Source organism: Caloenas nicobarica, chromosome 2 (assembly GCF_036013445.1).
Source record: "Caloenas nicobarica isolate bCalNic1 chromosome 2, bCalNic1.hap1, whole genome shotgun sequence".
Taxonomy (NCBI): Eukaryota; Metazoa; Chordata; class Aves; order Columbiformes; family Columbidae; genus Caloenas; species Caloenas nicobarica.
The window spans coordinates 120741840-120761029 of record NC_088246.1 but is presented as its reverse complement, the minus strand read 5'-3'; the positions used below and the strand labels follow the sequence as shown (position 1 = coordinate 120761029).

The following is a 19190-nucleotide window of genomic DNA, read 5'->3' as shown; positions in this document are numbered from 1 at the left end:
ATAATAATAGTAAAACCTAAACGAATGAATGAAGATACTGTTATTAGTCTAATGCAGACTGAAAGACTCAGCATTTAGCAGAAAAGTACCTTGGGTCTCAGTACTTTCTTACTGAATTATAACTAATGCTCATGGACTAATCAAAAAAGAAAAAATGAAAGGTCATTACACTCCACAGTAAAAAAACTGAGGAAACTGTTCTTATCTAACTGCATATTTCTTTTATGCAGAATGAAATAGGCTCTTCCTTTAGGTCACTAACATGAGAGGGAACGCTGGAAAACAGGTGCAGCAACCAGAGGCATCCATCCAAATCCAGCGCTCGCTACATAAATGGGAAATCTTCATTAGCTTCAGTAGGATTTAGATTGGCGTCTTCTGTGGTCGTTTTGAAAAGCAAAGCAAAGGGCTCTGCGCAGGTTACTGGCAAGTGTCACCGACTGCAGGACGGTAACCCCCAGCAGCGAGAGCCGTGGAGGAGGAAGAGGAGGCTGGATGTGAGACCTGGAGTCGTTTCCAGGCTCTTGTGCAAGCCTCTTTCGTTCTTCAGCCAAGAACACAACAGGCAAGCCATACACTGATGATGAAACCATAAAGGCGTAGTTTTTTCAGTTTTCAAAAACAATGTTTCTGATTTCCCCTAGATACATTAATATTAATCCCACGTGAAAGGGTAAAATGGAAGATTTGTGCTGTGCAGAAGCGAGAGAAGTTGGCAAAGCCCAGAGCCAGCAGGAAGTCTGTTCAAAAGCCTAATTAGAGCCACAGAAACCCTCTAGCCCATCACAGCCTTCCTTAAAGAATATCTTCAGTAGTTTAGCAGAATCACTAATGATTTAGTGCATGAGCTACAGAACTACGGCGATTAGTGGGTTAGTGCTCTCATACTGACCGTGAGTTGTTGTGAAGCTGATTTACATACAGCTTTATAAGAGAATGCTCATCAGCCACAGGACTGGCTGCATTTATACCCCCAAGTAACCTGAATGATTCAAACAACGAAACTTCGTTAATATCCCCCAAAATATATATAGAAAGCAGTGTGTTCAGAGTGGGCTTATAACAATAAATGCAATTTGCAACCATTTAGAAATAATACTGACTTGACAGTTTGTAAGGTGCTCTGTCTTTTGAATAAAAAGACACAAATTAAATTTATAAGATATGAAAATAAAAATCACGAGAATAAGCTATCAAGCACTTAAAATCCTGCCAGGTCAATGAAACAAAAGTAACAAAACTTTTAATATACAAGCAATAGAATTGCTTCACATATCAGGGTACTGTTAACCCTAAAAAAGCCAGAACTGGCTGCTGCATCACGGAAACTTTTTGCTGCATAAGGATGTCATACTATCCACTTACAAGGAAGCCTGGGTACCTAGGGTTGGGTGGGTTTTATTGTCTCCTGCTTTTGGGGGATTCTCCATCAAGCAGTTCTGCTAGGAGACAAGGAATTCTAACGGCTCAGGAATCATGTACGTTTAATCCTGACAGTTAAAGACAGACAGTTGAATAAGTAAAGAACACGGAAGTAAAATAATCAGGAATTTTTCATACATAAAGAAAAACAAGCAGCACAGTGATAGTGCTGTGATTATTACTACAAGTCCCTGGCCTAAATGGCAAAGCACACTTTTGTTGAATGAACAACACAGGGACTTCTTGGGGATAAACAAAAGCAACAGCTACATTCTTAAACACATTGCTCTTAATGACCTGTCCTATTGAGGCTAAAATAGATTATCCTGCCTTGCCCTGGCACATAAAATCCCATATACCCTAACAACAGAAATCAATTTTCATTTGCAGTCTCACTGTACAGGCAGCAGATCTGGTCGTGGGGGCGGCTTTGGGACTGGCTTTCAAAAAGAATTTCAGTCACACCCATGAGCTACTTGCACTAAGGTAACAACAAACTGAAGTAATAGTAAAACCTCCTGACTCTGACATTGCAGTGTGGTACACTGCAGGTTTGAATTTGGTGTTAAAAAATGCAGCCATGCATACCCCAAGATTGTGTTTGGTTATTTGGGAAGGTCAAAGCACTGACATGTGCAGCAGGAACCAAGCAATAAAATGCACTCAAGGAAAACATATCACTCGTCTTCCCCAATACAGCAGGATGTTATTTTTCTGCCACCTTCTCATCTATGTGCATTGGTAGGCTTACATAGATGGGGTGAAACAGCTAGTAAATGTTACACAAATATTTTGGCCGTATGAGCCAAAATACTGAGCCAAAATGTACACACTCAGCTGCAAGCACCTTTTCTTTGGGATTAATGTTTCTGACCACTCCTCTCTGGTTTGTTTGCTGAAGGGTCACCAAATGGCAGACAACTCCTTCTCTCTTGTAACTTTTAATGAAAATCTGAATGGTTTAACAGGAGTAAGGATGTCTTGCTCTATCTTGCAAGGATGAACACATTTTCTCTGTGTTCCTATCTTGCAGTACGATGTAGGCATTCCCAGCAGGCAACGGTGCGTCCCAGTTTCTGTTCCCACAGTGCTGCTACAAAACAGCTTCTCACCAACAGCCCATTTTCAGCCCCTAGGGGAGGGTGCCTGGGTTGCATGTGAACACATTTAGTGGGATGTAATGGGTCAAATGAGAACTGAAATTCTGTTCTCTGTTGTGAGGAGTTTGGGATGCCCTAATGGCAGTGCTCCATCTACATATCTTGGTATCAGTCCAAACTAACCAAGGCATTTTCTGCTCATGTCTGTTAATTTTATTTTGGTTTTGTGGTGTTTGTTTTGATTTTTTTTTTCCCGGGGTGGGGGTGGGGGGCGCGGGGAGTTGGGAGGGGGGAATTGAAAACTGAAACCTTCATCACCCTGATGTAATGGTTTAACTTAAATTACAGTAAGAACTCACCTTCTGTTTGCAAAAGGACTTCCTGAGGGAACGGAGTGGGAGAAGAGTGTGTCGTTCATGCTGGTTACAGGTCGGGGGGGCCTAGAAGAAGGCAAAATATCCAGTTGCATTCATGTTGGACAAAAGAAAACTCATCAGCAACAGCATTTACAGAGAATTAAATCAGTTTCTTGTTTAAAGTAACATTACTACTGGCATCTTCTGCTTTAAGTAGCAATAGCTCTGAATTAAAGATGCTGTGCTTCTAAGCGCATAAAAACACACTGAAAGGAAATAACACTTTTGTGTGTTCCGAGGTGAGTTTTAAGCATTTTGCTTGATTTTTTCCCCCTGCTTTAGCAAAACAACCGTGATGCCATTTTTCCTTTCCAAAGCCTGTAGTCCAAGGTGTAGCTGCTGCTTCCAGCCAGCGAGGCTGAGCGCTGCGGCAGCAAGGAGGTCTGCAGGGGGGTCACCGCCAATAAGTCACACAGCTTTTCATGAGGTTATCCCCGGCGGGAGCTCCAGGCTACCACATCCACATAGTGACCAAAGTGTCCCATAAAACACATGTAGTACTAAACTGGTTTAACTGCAAAGCTTTTCAACCCCCACATCAAAATTTAAAGTAAGTATCTAGTTTAAGAGGACCCATTAATAGTGATGGTTTTATTATTACATTCTTTATTTCCTGCTCTTACTAAAAATGAAATGAGATGGAATATTTCCTCTGCTTTTTTCTATTGTCTATTCTTAAAAAATATTTTGTGCATAATTTTTTCTCCTGTATCCATTAAGTAGACATTTCCCCTTCTTAATGGACGTCTTATGCAACATTGGGCAAAAGATACAGACACTCTGGAAAAACTAAAAAATCTGTTATTAAAAACCACAGGCTTTTCAATCAGATAAGACCAGAACCTGAAGCCATATATAATTCACATTTCAAATTGCCTGGATTTCAAGTTGGCTAATATCCCCTTTAAGCTCTGTGAAAGATCTGTTTTGCTTTCTGAATTCTGCAAATGTGCAAATCAAAATACAGTAGTCATCTACAAAATATTTACTGGGCTCTAACTATGCAAGACAACCGGTCATTCAAACCATTTGTAAGAAAAGAAGAAAGCCGCTTCTGCACAGAAGTGAACGATTAAGCTAAGTTTTCTTTATTTTGTAACTGTTAGAAAACAGGCATAAATGTGGTCTTTGACAAGTCCAAATAGACTCCTCAGCAGGAAAATACACCAATTATAAGCAGTTTAAAACTGGGAATAGAAAGATCTAGGATTTGGCATGTTATTTCTTTATATGAAAATATAGTTTTAGCCTAACCATGTGTCTGTAGACCAACATGAAAAACTTCAGTTCTGGTCAGTCACGAATCTGACAAGCAGCACCTTGTGCTCTATGTACTTATGGAGAAGTGTTTAATATTATTTTTCATGGACTCCTTCATCAGAGGTAGGAAGAGCTTGGATGAGGCCTTGATCAGAGCCAATCCACTGGAAAGGTCACTGTGGCACGAGTCTTGAAATATGGATTAATGGGTAAGCAACTGGTATTTTGTTGCCTGGGAACTGTAAGCTGGTAATTGATGTAGGAGAAACAGTTCATACCAACTACATGCGACTACCGCATTTTTCCTTTTCTCAGTGCAATCGCTGGCCAGTGAACACACTGAAAAACAAACCGGGCACGTGCCGTGGTTTCTGAAAGATGGGTCCAACCCTGGGCTGTGGAGTCCTAACCAACAGAGGCGAAGGGAGGAGCGGCTGGTTCTCAACGCTGTCCCAGGGAAAGAGGCAGGAGGAGCGATCCCTCTGCTCTGCCTTGCAGCCACCTCACCTCTGCTGAGGGAGGAGGAAGCAAGTACGTGGCACCCACGGACCTCAGCAGATCACCACAGACGCACTGCAGGTTAATGTCTTCTCTAGGCTTTATCTCACAATAAGGGTGCGAGGGAAAGTCTCTAACCCCCAAAAGAGGTCTTCCCTTTCACCGTCTCTGTATGCAAAGACAATTATTTATTTGGTTCTGGACTCTGACAAAAAGTCAAGGATTGGTAATATTATCACATTTTTTTTTCCAAGCTTTTTTCCTCCAATAAGTGTACTAAAGAAGAAAAATACTCACCAAGTATCTCTTTTGCAGCCAAAATGAAATGGAAAAGAGATCATTAATTAAATTGTCAGTTTAATACATATATGGTCTAAGTCGTGCATTGGGCATACTCCATTCTTATGACCCTGATTCTGCAAAAAGCATGAGAGCCTCTATGTATAAAAGGTGATTGATGCTGTTTAAATATGCAAAGTTACTCTTGTGTACAAATGTCTACAAACTCCAAGGCTTTGCTAAGGTTTGTGATTAGCATTAGTTTGCCAATTCTTATATGAAGAAAACTACTATTAAACTAATCTGAGCTTTCCCAAGGCAAGTTCCTTAAAGGCTGATGCCCATGGTCACATTTCTCAGGTTCAGCTTGAATATCAAAGGGATGTTCGAACATACATATACAGTTGTGTGATACGACAAGAACAGCAGACTTGATGGTAAAGCAAAGGAAAACTCAGCTATTGACTATAAATGTATATCCTTCTGAGGTTATTTCTAAACTTCGGAGCTGATGATACTCAAATCAACTTTCGTCAAGGAGGCAGAAAACACTCAATACTATTGAAATACGCTACATAACAAATGCACATTATGGCATAACACATACCCACAGCAATAAACCAAATTACACAAGAGGAATTTTCCAAAGTGCTCCATGCTGGTCTAACCTCTTCACACTGGTGTCAAAAATAATGCTCCCACAGGCTAAGATGGAAACGAAGTCAGACCAGTGCAGAATGCCTCTAAAAATCCCTCCATGATGCACTGGCCATGCCATTTGTCATCTCTGCAGTCTGGTGTTTCTTTTTTGTTGATAATCTTAAGCATAGAATGGAAAAATGACCTCCCCATTTGGGGGAAGGGGAGGAGTTCCTCCATCAGATTAATGGCACCTTGATAACTACTTCACCAGATGAGCCTTAGATGTGTTTCTCACTTAGCTGAAAATTTTGTGTGGCACCAGTAAAGCAGAAAAACCAGGCAGTCTTTCTGTCTGGTACTACTCAAAGGTGGAAGAATGAAGAAAAGGAAAGGCTGTATAGTAATGCAGAGAGCACTTGTTCCCACTTAAGCTGGAAGCTAATAAAAGGATATTGTTTTGTTGCCAAAATTCTTCCATTAAACGCACATATAAAACTCCTTTTGCCTGGATTCCTGCCCAGAGCTGTTTCCCTCAACTTCCATTATGTTTAAAAATAAAAATCACATCAGTGAGAAGACATTTCCAAGGAGGTACTGTAGCATACCTCTCCCCTTAGTTAATTTATGTGAGTTATGCTGTAGATCATGCTACCTCCACAACTTACAGGTTTTTCACTCACGTATCATTATAGCCAATATATATTGCCAAGTTATATTGCCTTTAATCTATGAATAAAGAGAAACTGTATCATAAAACAAAATAGATGGTTGTTCGTTCTCACATCCAATCACTTTAAATTATGCCTGTATAGTTAGGAAGAAGGGAAGGTGTTAATTTCACAGCAAAGCTTTGGAACGGATCCTGCTCAATTACGATACCTTCCCCTTGCCTTGCCTAAATGCATTTAATCCATACACAGCAGCCTAGTTTTCACTACCCGTTATCTTCTGCCATACCCCCAGGCCTTCGAGGGCCTCCAGCCAACAGGGAACAGAGGCTTCTCTTTCAGTTTCATGCTCTCTGTCTCTTCCCATTTCTCTTAAGGATGGCCAAAATCTGCCCTGGGAAATGATCGCTGCCTCACCAGCAGAGCCAGGCTTTTACACTACACACTGCAGCGGGGCAGCTCAGCAGATCCAACTCTGGATGGTTCCTTCCAAAGAACATCATCCTTCCCATGACACCTCCACAAAGAGGTTTTAACTGACAGTCGAGCATAACAGGGATTTGGCTCTATATATCTGTCAGAGACACCTCGTGTCTGAAGAGCAAAGCACTCTTTTACGCCTTGAAGAAGTTTTCTGCTGTATTTGTACTTGTGATGCATCGAGCCTGATATGCCACAGCTGCCTCTCGTTTTGTTCAGAGATATAGCATCTACACTCGGTGTAAGCAACTCCTACAACGAAGCTTACTTTCGCTACAGCACACAGATACTTACACAATATGAGCCAGGTTTAGAGGTTTTTCAGGCTGGTCGGGGAACATTGGGTGCAAAGGTTCACGGCTGGAAGCACAGCTTAAAGACTTGCTAAGTGCATTAGTTAGCTTCTTAGCAGGTGATTTCTGGGAGGAACAAGGAAGGTAGAGGTAATCTGGACAAGTAAGGTGCATACTGTTTCTGCTGTAGGACGCACAAAACAACAGGAAGCTCTACAGCTTACATACGTATTGACTGACTCCCCCCTTGCCCCCCTCCCACTGTGAGAGTCTGGTAAGGAAAAGACAGCTCAGTTTGGAGGAAAGATTACCCTCACCTTTGGGGGCCTTTAGAATAGGCTCGGGGGAGTACACCTATATGGACACATGCAGTTGGCAGCGTGTATCTATATGGACAGGTGCAGTTGTCGTGGCTAAGATCTTGGAAATGCTGCACTCGGGCAGTATGGAATGAAGGACAGCACAAAGTCAGTGTGGCCTCGACTGGAGCTGGCTCATACCTCTCCAGCTGGGAGTGCAAGCAGAACAAATCTGTGTATGCCTGTCCATATAGATATACCATATGGGACACTGTCTCCTTCATAAGTTGTGGGCAAGGCAGAAGATTGCTGTATTCTTTCTCCTCGCTAGAATTTCTGTCCTCAGCATCAGCACCCTGCATTGCTTAGCTGCTGTTATAAAGCTCCTCTTCCACCTCCCATGGCCGCTGCAGCCCCTGCCGCATCGGGGAGCGGGAAATTTCAGAAACATACATGGTGGGAATTGCCCCATCATGGTGACAGGGCAGCAGAAGAGGTTGACACCAAAAGATGTCACTGTCACCAAAAGATGGAGAGGCTCTGTGCAAGAAGCACACTTTTCACTCTGAGATCCCATCAGTAAGTCCAAAAAAAAAATGATCAGTATTTTCTGCTTCTGTTTGGACACTTTTTGTAGTTGAACACTTTTCTAAGGAGGGGCTCAGAGATCTTGGGTGTCTTTTAGGTGGTGTGAGAGATTCTCAGGGAATCCAACCCACTGCTCTGTGATTCAGCTTCTCTGCCAGTAAACAGGGGTAGTGATCCTTACACTTGTCTCCTCCTCCGAAACACAGCTCTATACACTGAAATTTAAAAATCTTTTTGGAACTTAATAGGAGTAGTATTATGTATGTGCACAAACATCAAGTTATGACTGTAATCAAGACAATAATGAAATATTTCTATTACAGAATTGCAACCTAAATATGTAAAGTTCAGGCTTTTTCTCTTTATGAATGTGATTTCACTCTGAATTCAGATGAGTTGAGTTCCACTGTGCCCATGAACAACTTTAATCTGCGTGTGGAGCTTGATACAGATGCGTAATGGAGAGTGTTAACCTGGTTTGAACAAATGCTAATGAATGCTACAGAAATGCAATTGCAAACTTGAAGGAAAACATTTGTTTCTCACAAGGAAACATTTAAAACCACCAGGCATGTAGTCACATTTTGTCTTCTGCCAAGCGGAATTCTTAAATTTTCAAATTACTTCCTACCTACAATTACAGCTCACTGGCTGCAGCAAAAAAATGATTTTATAGCACAAATTGCTATTAGGAATGGAGTCAGAGCTACATAGTGGGCACTCTCATACTCAGAGACTAAACTCAAGCCATTTCTGTCTAAGCAACAAGCAGCAATTAGGACCCACAAAAACAATTACAGACCCAGATCTGCTGGGAGGCATGGCAGGGCCCTGTGACTGGCATACAAAGCAAACTACATCAAATTTAACCCTTGCCTGCTCCATCCACAGAAAACCAAGCTTCAGAACTTTGTTAAAAAATACACACAAAGTGCTGTACAAACACGAGCCATTGCTATATGCATAATTTTGTTTTCTTTCCTTTTTATAATAATATGCTTTTGTAATATTTGAGAGTAGTTAGCATTTTTCTGCTCGTCTCTGGTTTGACCCCTGAAGGATGGGGATGCTCTGTGACCAAGCACTTCTGTTGGGGCTTTGCTCCAGTCCATGGAGAGCCTAGTCCCCAGGTCTGATGCCCTTTAGAGAGGGTTAAAGTAGCTGTTGATACTTCTCTTCCAGCTTAGAAAAGACATTGAATCATTTTGCTTAACAACGAGAAGGGTGAAGTGTGTTTTCCTCTACAGTAAACGCTACTGCGGATCTAAGCCTGTGACCAGGCTCAAACCTACAGTGCCAGGACCATCTCAAATGCTACGCATATGCTGCAGCCACTCGACTGAAAATATCGATGAATGAGCATTAAGTATTCACCATTTCATTTACACGTAGCCAACAGCGTGTCAAACAGAGCAAGCCCATGACAATTTTACCGTGAGTCCTGAGGGGATGGGAGAAGCTGCCCTGCGCCTGGCATCCTGCTGCCAGCCCCTCCTGCACTGCCCCCCGCCCCGGCACGCACCACCACAGGGTCCCCAGAACCTCACCCCGAAAAGACCATTCCCACCTCTGCGCTCTCCTGACGGCTCCCAGGGCCTGAGCCCCCCTGACAGAGTCGCTGATCTGAACCAGCAGCCTGGGTCCCGGCCTCCCCGCGCCGGACGGCTGCACGGAGCCGCGGCCGGGGGCTTCTCCCTCGGCTGGAGGGTGAAGCAGTCTGCAGCGAGGCACAAGCCTTCCCTTACCCATGACGTGTACTCTTTCATTTGGTGCTGGTTGCTGTGGGAACCGCTGGCATGGCCCCTCCAGAAGCAGTCCTGACAGAGCTGGTAATTGTGACACTGCTGGCAGCGGTAGCGAAACCCCATCATGCTCTCGCTGTGGCAGTAGGAACACTCGACGGGGTGGAAGACTGTGCAGGAGAGAGAAACGCCGAACCGTAAACCAAAGCAGAGAAACCCCCAGCAGAAGTTTAAGGACAAAGACCCAAACTGAAGGGCAAGACCCTTCCTTGTTTCTGGCGATCTGCAGCATTGGATGCTGCCCGCAGCTTTGACCCACGAAAACTTGAGTTTCAACCTGTGCTGAGTCACGGACAACGCTTCCTACACTGGGCCCCCAAGTCCTCGTCACTGCTGAGCTGGTGCCTGCACCTCCTGCTCACAGCAGCGAAAAATGTGGTCAGTGTCTAACAGAATATCTGGCAGAGGAAATTCACACGTGGGAAAATCCACGGCACCCTTCAGCTGCGTTATTGGGGGAAGCTGAATGTTCTGCTGTGCTGTGAGGAGCTAAAGCCGTGTGCCTCAGAGGAAAAGTCAATCTCGGCTGTCTGATTACTGGAAGCACAAAAATGTCCTTAGGCATGTTGTTGTCTCTTAATTACTGCTCTCACATCTGTACAACTGGCATCATTTAAGCATCTATATATGGAATTGAACACTTAGCTTTGGATGCCCAGATTTGGAAAGCTGGCCATTGAAGGCCTCTGTGTGGCCCTGTTCTCTGTTCCATGCAGGAGCAGATAGTAACGAGGATTCAAGTCACCGAGCACACATTTTGAAGCCCCTTCCTGGCAAAAGTGTTATTTCTGTTCTTTTCTCCTCTCTACAGCATGTACCCAGTTTACCACGCAGTACCGAACATCTCCTTGTTCCCAGACACCTTCTGCTCTTCTGTCACAAGGTTCAGTCTGGGAGGATTTGGATCAGTGCTAAATGCACATAGGTTTTAATCGTTGCCAGAACTTCACAGCAGGAAGGCTTAGTGCTCTAGGCTGGGAAACGATATGAAGCTGGTGAGGGACAGGGATGGATGACAAGAGCCTGAGAAAGGTGGGATAGATAGGTGGCTCTGTAGCCAAGAAGGACTTGGGAACATCACCTTACCCACCTTGGTGCCCTTCAGTGGAAGAGGGATTTATTAGGTACAAGAACACATACAACTTCCTTCTCCTTTTATCACCAAAAATGGCTGCATACCTCCCCTTCCACCAGCCCCATTTTCTTGTTGGAAATGTGGTATAAATACATTTATTGCCCAACAGGGTGAGTATATATGATCTTTTCTTCCTGTCCTCCTCAATCCTTTTTCTGTGCAGTGTCCCAAAGCTTCAGTTATGCTAGAGGCAAACCTTCAAGGCAGCAACAATACAGGAATATTCAACAAGCCTCTTATACAACAATCTCTGAGGCAAAACATTGGGCTGGAAAACTGTTTACAAAAATCTATTTATCTCGCTAAATAAATTTTTTTGGATATAAACTTCCTCCCTTTTTAAATCTTCCTTTTTTCTAAAGTGTTGGAATAATGACTGTCAGCATCATTGCCTCCTGATGATCATGAGCAAGAAATGCCCCATTAGGAACAAGTACACGCAGATAAACAAGGCAGTAAAAAAGCATTTCTTGTCTCTCTTTTTTTTTTTTTCTGTTTACTACTGGCAGTGCTGATCCTTCTGGACAGCAGAAGCTGGCTGCATTGGAGCTGGAGAACTCCAGAACTACATGAGAAACTGTACAGAGTTTGTGGGCTACGATTTGGTGGTGCACACGGTGAGATGAGATGCACAAGCCCCTGCACTTTCAGTGTGGCAGCACCTTCTACAAAAAGAGAACGTGAAGAGTTTGGCTGGAGGATTACATCTGTGAGTCTGTGAACTCTCCCCCAGGTGCTCAAGAAGTTGGAAAGCTGAGGAAGATGTTACTGTCCAGGAACAGGCAACATGCATTGTGCGATAATCAAATGAGTTGATCTTCATGATCCCTTCCTGTCTTAAAATCTGTGATATGATAATTTTGGGGAAAGGCAACCCTTGAAGAGAAAGAAGCATCTCACAGTTAAATCCTCATTTTCCACACAAGCAAAGGATAAGGATGAACCTGGAACTTCCTTTTCAGAGTATATTGTGTGGCAGTGTAGGCTTAGGAGGACATCCTTCATAAGGACCTTTTGGCTGGTATTTTGCACTGCACTGGACAATCTTCTGCCAAGAATATTGCATGAACAGAAACTGCCAAGCTGTTCCTTCTCTGCTGCCGTATGTCATACCTAACAAAAGTTGTGGCCTTGATAGTTTACCAAATATAAGTGTGTGAACGGATCAAGTCCTGTCACTCTTTGCTTATCCAAAGCACAGGAGGAGAGGACATGACCAGGATAACTTCCTGAGCATAGCAAAAATTAAGCTACATTCCTGGCCAAATCACCAACAGTATTTTTTAAATATTCTACTAGCAACTGTAAAAACAGCACATGTAGTCAACGAACCCAGAACAGTAGCTCCTACAAAACCATCCACAGAGTGAGAAAATCACCACACAGAAGTTTACTCTTGTAACTCTTTTTTGCAACATCTCTTACTTACCATTTTCAACATTGGCCAGTCGATGCAGAAGTGGCAACCACACTAGACACTGTGGTGGTGGATCAGACATGAGAGTATCCAAGAAGGTGTTTAATGTGACTTTCTTCTGCTCAAACAAGCAAACAAACATGCACAAAGAATCAGTAATTAGACATAACAAAATTATTTTTATCTTGCCCTTACAGAAACACTCAGAAACAAGTTTCAGACACTGTCTACTTGTAGCCCTGGTTTACTAAAAAGAACAAGCGATACTAGCAAAGATTTTTCCAGACTATTTTTAGTGTTACAGTGTAAACTATGGATGACTAGCGGTCCTTCACACAACGCTGGGTTGGAGACACCCAGCTCCTGTTCACTTCAAGACTCTCTTCTAAAGTCACTGCCTGAACATGCTTTGTGAATAAGGTTGGCATTCAACTCTTCATGTTCTCATGTGTTTTGAGTACCCCATAACAAGTATGAATGCATGCAGGGTATTGCTACGTTTTACGAATTTTCACATGAAAAGTCACTGACAGTACTCCAACAAAGAAACTCAAAGAAAATAATGACAAGGGAGTATAATTTCAAAACAAATACAGGGTAAGGAGAGACCATCGCAGGCAACTGTGTTACTATAATTTAAGAAATTATGCTTGTCTGTTGAGTGATGACAACTAGTTATGGGTGAGCTCTGATTGTGGGATGTTGCATCTGCACACACTCAGGGACTGTGACTGTTCCTAAACTCTTCACACCTGTAAGAACTTAAAGATCTACTCTCCTGTATCTTTCAAAGAGATTTAAACTCGAAATTTCCCTGTTGATTTTAAAATAGTAATCCAGGGCCTTAAGTTTCTTAGGTGTCTGGAAAAAGTCATCACAAATCTTAGTTCATTTATTTTTTTCAGACCTATAGGTGACATGTCAGCTTGAGATAACTCCACCATAAATACTTGTTCTTTCCTATGTCGTATACTGGCTACATAGTGTGTACCAAAGCATGCAGCTACTGGGTAGTCAAGGACAGAATCACAGAATGTTTAAGGTTGGAAGCAACTTGTGGAGACCATCTAGTCCAACCCACGAGACAGACAGTCCTTAAGAAATCAGCAACCAAGCCTTTCTTTAAAATAAAATTAAGATGCAAAAATATTGAGCCCTGTTGAGAATGTGTGCAGACTTAATTCATAGATATACATATTTAAGTAGCATCCCCATATCCAAAGGGATTGCTAAATTTTCATATCTGATTGCATAAGCTACTGCTTTAACTTGCTAAAGAACTGTGGTTACCCCATGAGGAGGCAAAACAGCAGCTATGCAGTGATGTGTATCATCTCTGCATGTTGTGGAGTGCTTTTAACAGCTGAGATTTCCAAATGGAGTGTCTGTGCTGCATGTACATAAATTGCCACCAGATGTAAAGAAAATCATTATTTCTCTTCTACATTGAGTGATCAGTGGAAAACAGCTCAGTCTTTAGCAGTCTCAGGGCTGAAATATTGCCAGATATTGGGGAATATATAAAAGTATTTGTCCCTAGGAGAAAAGACTTTAGGCTAGTTGTGAAAATGGTCTTGATTTTTTAACAAACGGAAACAGATGGAATATGAGCTCTAAATCTCACTGAAATACCATCTTTTCCCAACAATATCTGCAGTATGAAGGTCCAGTCAAACAGCTGCCACCTGCTAGTTGTATGAATGATCTTCCCTGCCATGGAGAGTGGATAAACGCTTCCCAAACAGGCATCCTACGCTACAAGCATCAGCTCACAGAACAGGATCTTTCTTTTGGAGACCTGCTGTGGATGTTTAGCGTGGCTTTGCTGACCAGCACTGCCAGCAAATGTCTGTGCTGTCTGCAGCAGAACCGAGGGGAGAAGGCAGAACTTATTCTAGGAAAAGAAGGGTCCTTCAGTGCCCCGTACTGCAGAGCTGAGCAGCCTTAAGTCTTCCCTCCGCTCTCAAAGGCAGATAAGTTGGCAGCAAACACACAACCTGTCTAAGGCAGCAAACAGACGGGGGGACAAGAACAGCTCTTCCACAAAGGAACAGGCTCTTGAATGCAGCTATAATTTAAAACCTGACTTGCACCAACTGAAGCAGCTTAGCTTCACTGACAGCTTTATGGCTGAACTCCGCTGGTGGTCACTGATTTTATGGATTAGAGAGAGCACAGTCCCTTAAAAGGACACCAGCAGAACAATTTCCATACATTTTAAAATGCACATTTTCCTCCTGCTGTTTTTTTTTTTTTCAGCTGCTGGGAAAGTTGAAACTGAAACCTGTTTTCTAAATATATGCTACATGCATATGGAGTCTAGGTTTGTGGAGTAACACTTAGCGAAGTGCTAAGAAAACGAAGTTACTGTCTGTCTTTTTAGTTTGGGATCAAAAAAGAGAAATAAAAGGTGTTTTTTATAATAATAACAACACTTTTTAATACAAATACAGAATAACTTTGCATTAATCCTACCTATGGTGGAAAGTAGTGGTGATAAAACTCCTTTTTGATCCACACATTTGTATTCTGAAACATTAAGTCATTTGTTCTGGCATTTCTGTCCATAAATTTGCTGATGAGGAAGCACTGTTGTTTCTATTTTGAATAGCTATTCAATCTACCACTGGTTCACAGATGGAGGAAAATAAATGGTTTGATCAAGTAAACCAGTACAATGGGGAATAATAAAACATTTCTGCGACAGGAGAAATCCTTTCAGATGCAAACTGCAATGGATTTGATACTGTGAGCAGAAGATCATTCCCAGAAATTTTTCTTTCCATGAAATTGAAGAATCCATGTATCAGGGGAATGAATGGCTTCTGGTAAGCAAAAGTGATCCATACTGAGAACAACAGAGAGAGTGACAAACTTATCCCAAGGCAGCAACTTTTGATAACACTAAGGGTAATACGAGAGAGTGAAAGAATGACTAATGGTGTAACTAAGACTGTAAACATCATTTATCATAGTGTCACAGGGATATGTTGTTTTGAGTCTCATTACAAAACTCTGGTTCATCCCTAGTGAGGACGTAATGAGAACGATAGAAAGTAAATCTAAGTAAGACTAGATTTACAAGAACACTTGGCTGCCTACAGATGCAAAACAGCAGCTTTGTAAATCTGCTGTGCACCTACACCAGTGCCTGTTTGGAGACTCTTTCTTAAGGTATCTTGGTACATCTGGTCCACTGATTTGGATGCAAAGTCAATGGAAGTGCCATTTTTGATGGCTGCTTAAATAGAAAATGAGGCCTGAAAGACATGTTTTCAAGAGGTTTTCTTTTTAAATCTTTAATATAGCACCTCCAACATGCAAAGCTTGAATGCTCTCTTGCCATACAAGAGCAGTCGTTTATTACTTTAACACAAAACTACAAAAAAGTCACTTTACTATGTAAATTCTTCAATAGAAGATGAAGTGCTGTCTTAAGTCACCCTGTGTGAAACAAGACTCGTTTCACATATTGCAAACATTACGATTTAAAATTATTTGGGAGACGATTCCATAAATGAATTCTAATAATGCCTTTCAGCTGACTGGAGTGACCATTGATTAGTGATCAAACTGAGGGAAAACAAAAAATAAGACTGTTTTGCATGCAAATAACACTACTCCTGCTCCATTCAACGTATTTGTTCAATGATATTTAGTCAGTGAATGGATGGATAAAGAGAAGGAAAATACTATTTTATTTCTAACATTTTCCCAGTTTCAGCATCTTCCCTTACTTTATGGAATTACACAGTGTGATGTGAAGCAAGAGTTAGAGGGATTCTCTCATCCCCCACTGGAGATGTGGACAACCAGCCCCAATTACGAGATCTTTGGAAGTGCAGGTATTAGCTGCAGGCAAAGTACTGAACTCAGTGCACCATCAGAGGCCAGTGAGTTCAGGAAAAATCTCATATTTTCTTCAGGATAAATTAATTGCCTTCCTGACCCTATCTCACTGATGTTATCTGTAAGAGACTAGGGATTTTCTAATATCTACTGACTCCCGTTTTCGATAAAGGTGTAAGGCAATTTCCTTCTCACTCGTAAACTTCTTGTGTGTGTACATCAACACTTGGAAAACATGGAGTTTGATTTTTCAGTGGGACTTCAGCTTTGTATAGAAAAGGTAAAGTCTCACGTACACTTATAGTAACAACAACTAACTGGAGTGGAGGATTGCATGTCTTGGGTATTTATATCACCTAAATGTAAGAATCTAACTTAGATGCTTAAATTAGGATGCTGGTCTCCTCAGGATCCCTAATTTAGGAACATGTAGGCTAAGATCCTGCTCTGAATTACTTTTTGAGTAAGCCTCTCTCTTCTCCGTGACCAGATGGGGAAGCTATAGAGACTCGCTTCCTATTGAAGGCACCCAACCTACATGCCCAAAATCGGCAAAGTGGACCTGCCTTCCACCCAGCCAGGTGTTTTCTGGGCGAATATGCACAGATGCGTAAGAGTGGAAGAATGTCTTGGCCTGCTCAGAAGGGTGATTGAGATCCCGTGTCTAGGATGCTCACTCTTCAGTTACCTGTTGGGAGAAGCAGGATTTTGCTGACTGCTCAGTATAACCAAATGAAGGCCCTTCGAAAACAGCCGTGGGCAGCTTGAGAACCTCCCGCAGAAACATGTCGTATCTGCCATAAACCATCACGCCACTGGAGTCGGAAATCATTGAGAAAATATCTGAAGGGGGAAAAGACAAGGACACAGCAACTCCAGAGAGAGCTACAGATGCGCTCTGAATTCAGTATCATCTGACTTGAACCAGAAGTGCTAAACAAGATGTTCTGCTTATGGAAATCCCCACTACTACTGCATCTTTAATTATAATCCCTCTCAATAGAAAACAAAGAGAATAATTTACATATTAAAAAGTAGCTGATTTTGACATTAAAATATTCCTGCTCTTTTTTTTTTCATTGTGTGTGGTCATTTTTTATGCAAAGTCTGATGCATGGCATGAGGCAGTAATTTAATCAGATAAGAAGGATCTAATTTGACAAGATACACAACATCAGCCTTTTGCTTACTGCCAGCCTACCATGTCAAATCGAAATCTTGACAATGAGTTCATTAAGTCAGTTATTATTATTTTGGACACACAAAGCACTGAAACTCTTTCAAATGCATTGCTTTTCACTCTTCTACATTTTTTTCTTTTTCTGTTCATGTATAAAAATATCACAGTTTTATTATTCCAGAGATGCATTTTTCTCAGCCTTTACATTTCCCCTTGCTTAAAATTATCCAAAGTTTAGCAGGGGATCACAGACCAAGGAACGATTATCAATTTTCAGGCTGTCATGTCAGCTGCTTCATTTCCATGAACCTGGAAGGGAAATTCTGACAACAGGACTCTGGGACTGTTGATCTGAAAAATCAGCATCATTCTCCAGCGTTCCGCTGGATGGACCCTGCTCCTATTCTTAAAGCAGACTAAGGAACAAACAGTGTTCAATTTATAATTTATAATTTAATTCAGTCTGTATGTGAGTTTCTATGTAGAAAAAATATATTAAAAATGGCACCAAATTTAGAAGACTGAATTAGCACCTGGGATTTCTACATATCTACTCTCATCAACAACAATTTGTAAACTCAGTTATCTTTGGCTGAAGGTTGACATTAATCCTTTGGTCAAAAAGTCTGAAAAATTGTGCTCTGGACCTGAGCTGCAGACATCATAGCACTGAACAGAAAGTCTTTCACTACAGCTACAAGTAAACTACGCCTTGGCTATTGGGGAACTGAGAATAAACCCTGTGAAATGGGAATCTGTTCTCTAAAACAGATGGAATTAGTATGTGCCCTATGGGAAGAAATATAAATAGTGCATAAATATATTGTACTTCTAAGTGTGAAATGAGAGAGATGTTATTAAAAACAGTCTAAAGAAATTGCTAAATGATACTTCATGATGTTGAATATTTGAGGCACTCACCTATACTCTGAATTCAATCATCCCACCCCCCCAAGAAAATAAAATCCATCAGTCAGAACCTCAATATATGCAATTTGGCTTAAGAAAACATGAAGTCAGCTGTGAAGTTCAGCTAAACATTTAGTGGGATTTACTTGGAGATATATATAGTGCAAATCCCAAACCCAGCCATGAAACTATAACTTATCCTACTTCTGTCTTTTCCTACCTTTACTGTTATCTCTCCAAGTACAAAAATTATTAACAGGTAAGAAATGTCACCCAAGAGACTTACATCTTAATTTGTCCATGATCTTTCCTCCACAAAGAGTTGCCAAGGCCATTTTGACAGCAAAAACGGAAATTTTACCATGTCCTTCCCTGTTCAGAAGTAGAAAGTAGACATATTGTATAATATGAACCTTTTTCCATTTAAAATGTGTATCATTGACATGACATATTGTCATGTACACTACAAGTGGATTCCCACACAAAGAAATAAGACTTTTAAAATCAAAGTTTATTTTATGGGAACACACATCAGTACATTGTTCTGTAAAGATCTCAGAACAGATTTATTATGTATAAGAAGCTCAGTATTAAACTGTTTATCTCATTATACACTAAGGTGATGATTATTACTCCTATTTGTGCTACAGTAGCACTGGAAGGCATCTATCACACTCAGGGTCTCCCTGTCCTAAGTGCACTATATTTCTTCTGTCTCTAGAAGAGTGCAAATAAATGCAAAAATCAACACTGGGAATTAAAGTGAAAAAACATAAAGGGTTCACGCAATCTCACAGGCTGCGTATTGTACCTGTTAGTAAGTTCCAACAATTGCCTTTTAAATGATACACCTGACCGCCACGAACCTTTAAGAAGGACTTTGATGAAAAATGGGGAATATACCTTCATTCAGAATGAACAAAGAACATTTGTTGTGATATATAGAAAAGTCT

At 41.5% G+C, this 19190-nt stretch overlaps 1 protein-coding gene across 13 annotated transcripts in view; it reads right to left on the bottom strand.

The window, feature by feature from the left end:
• The window catches only part of DTNA (dystrobrevin alpha), a 187066-nt gene that overhangs the window by 43671 nt on the left and 124205 nt on the right, over positions 1–19190 (bottom strand). For 12 of the 13 annotated variants that reach the window (XM_065627642.1, XM_065627637.1, XM_065627630.1 and 9 more), the window contains 6 exons: positions 18524–18609; positions 16837–16991; positions 12312–12417; positions 9691–9857; positions 7060–7184; positions 2882–2962 (listed from right to left, as the gene is read on the bottom strand). In XM_065627642.1, coding sequence (XP_065483714.1) covers positions 2882–2962; positions 7060–7184; positions 9691–9857; positions 12312–12417; positions 16837–16991; positions 18524–18609 — 720 coding nt within the window. Of the gene's footprint in view, positions 1–867; positions 983–2881; positions 2963–7059; positions 7185–9690; positions 9858–12311; positions 12418–16836; positions 16992–18523; positions 18610–19190 lie in introns of those variants that run through there. The other variant, XM_065627641.1, reaches the window with a different exon arrangement.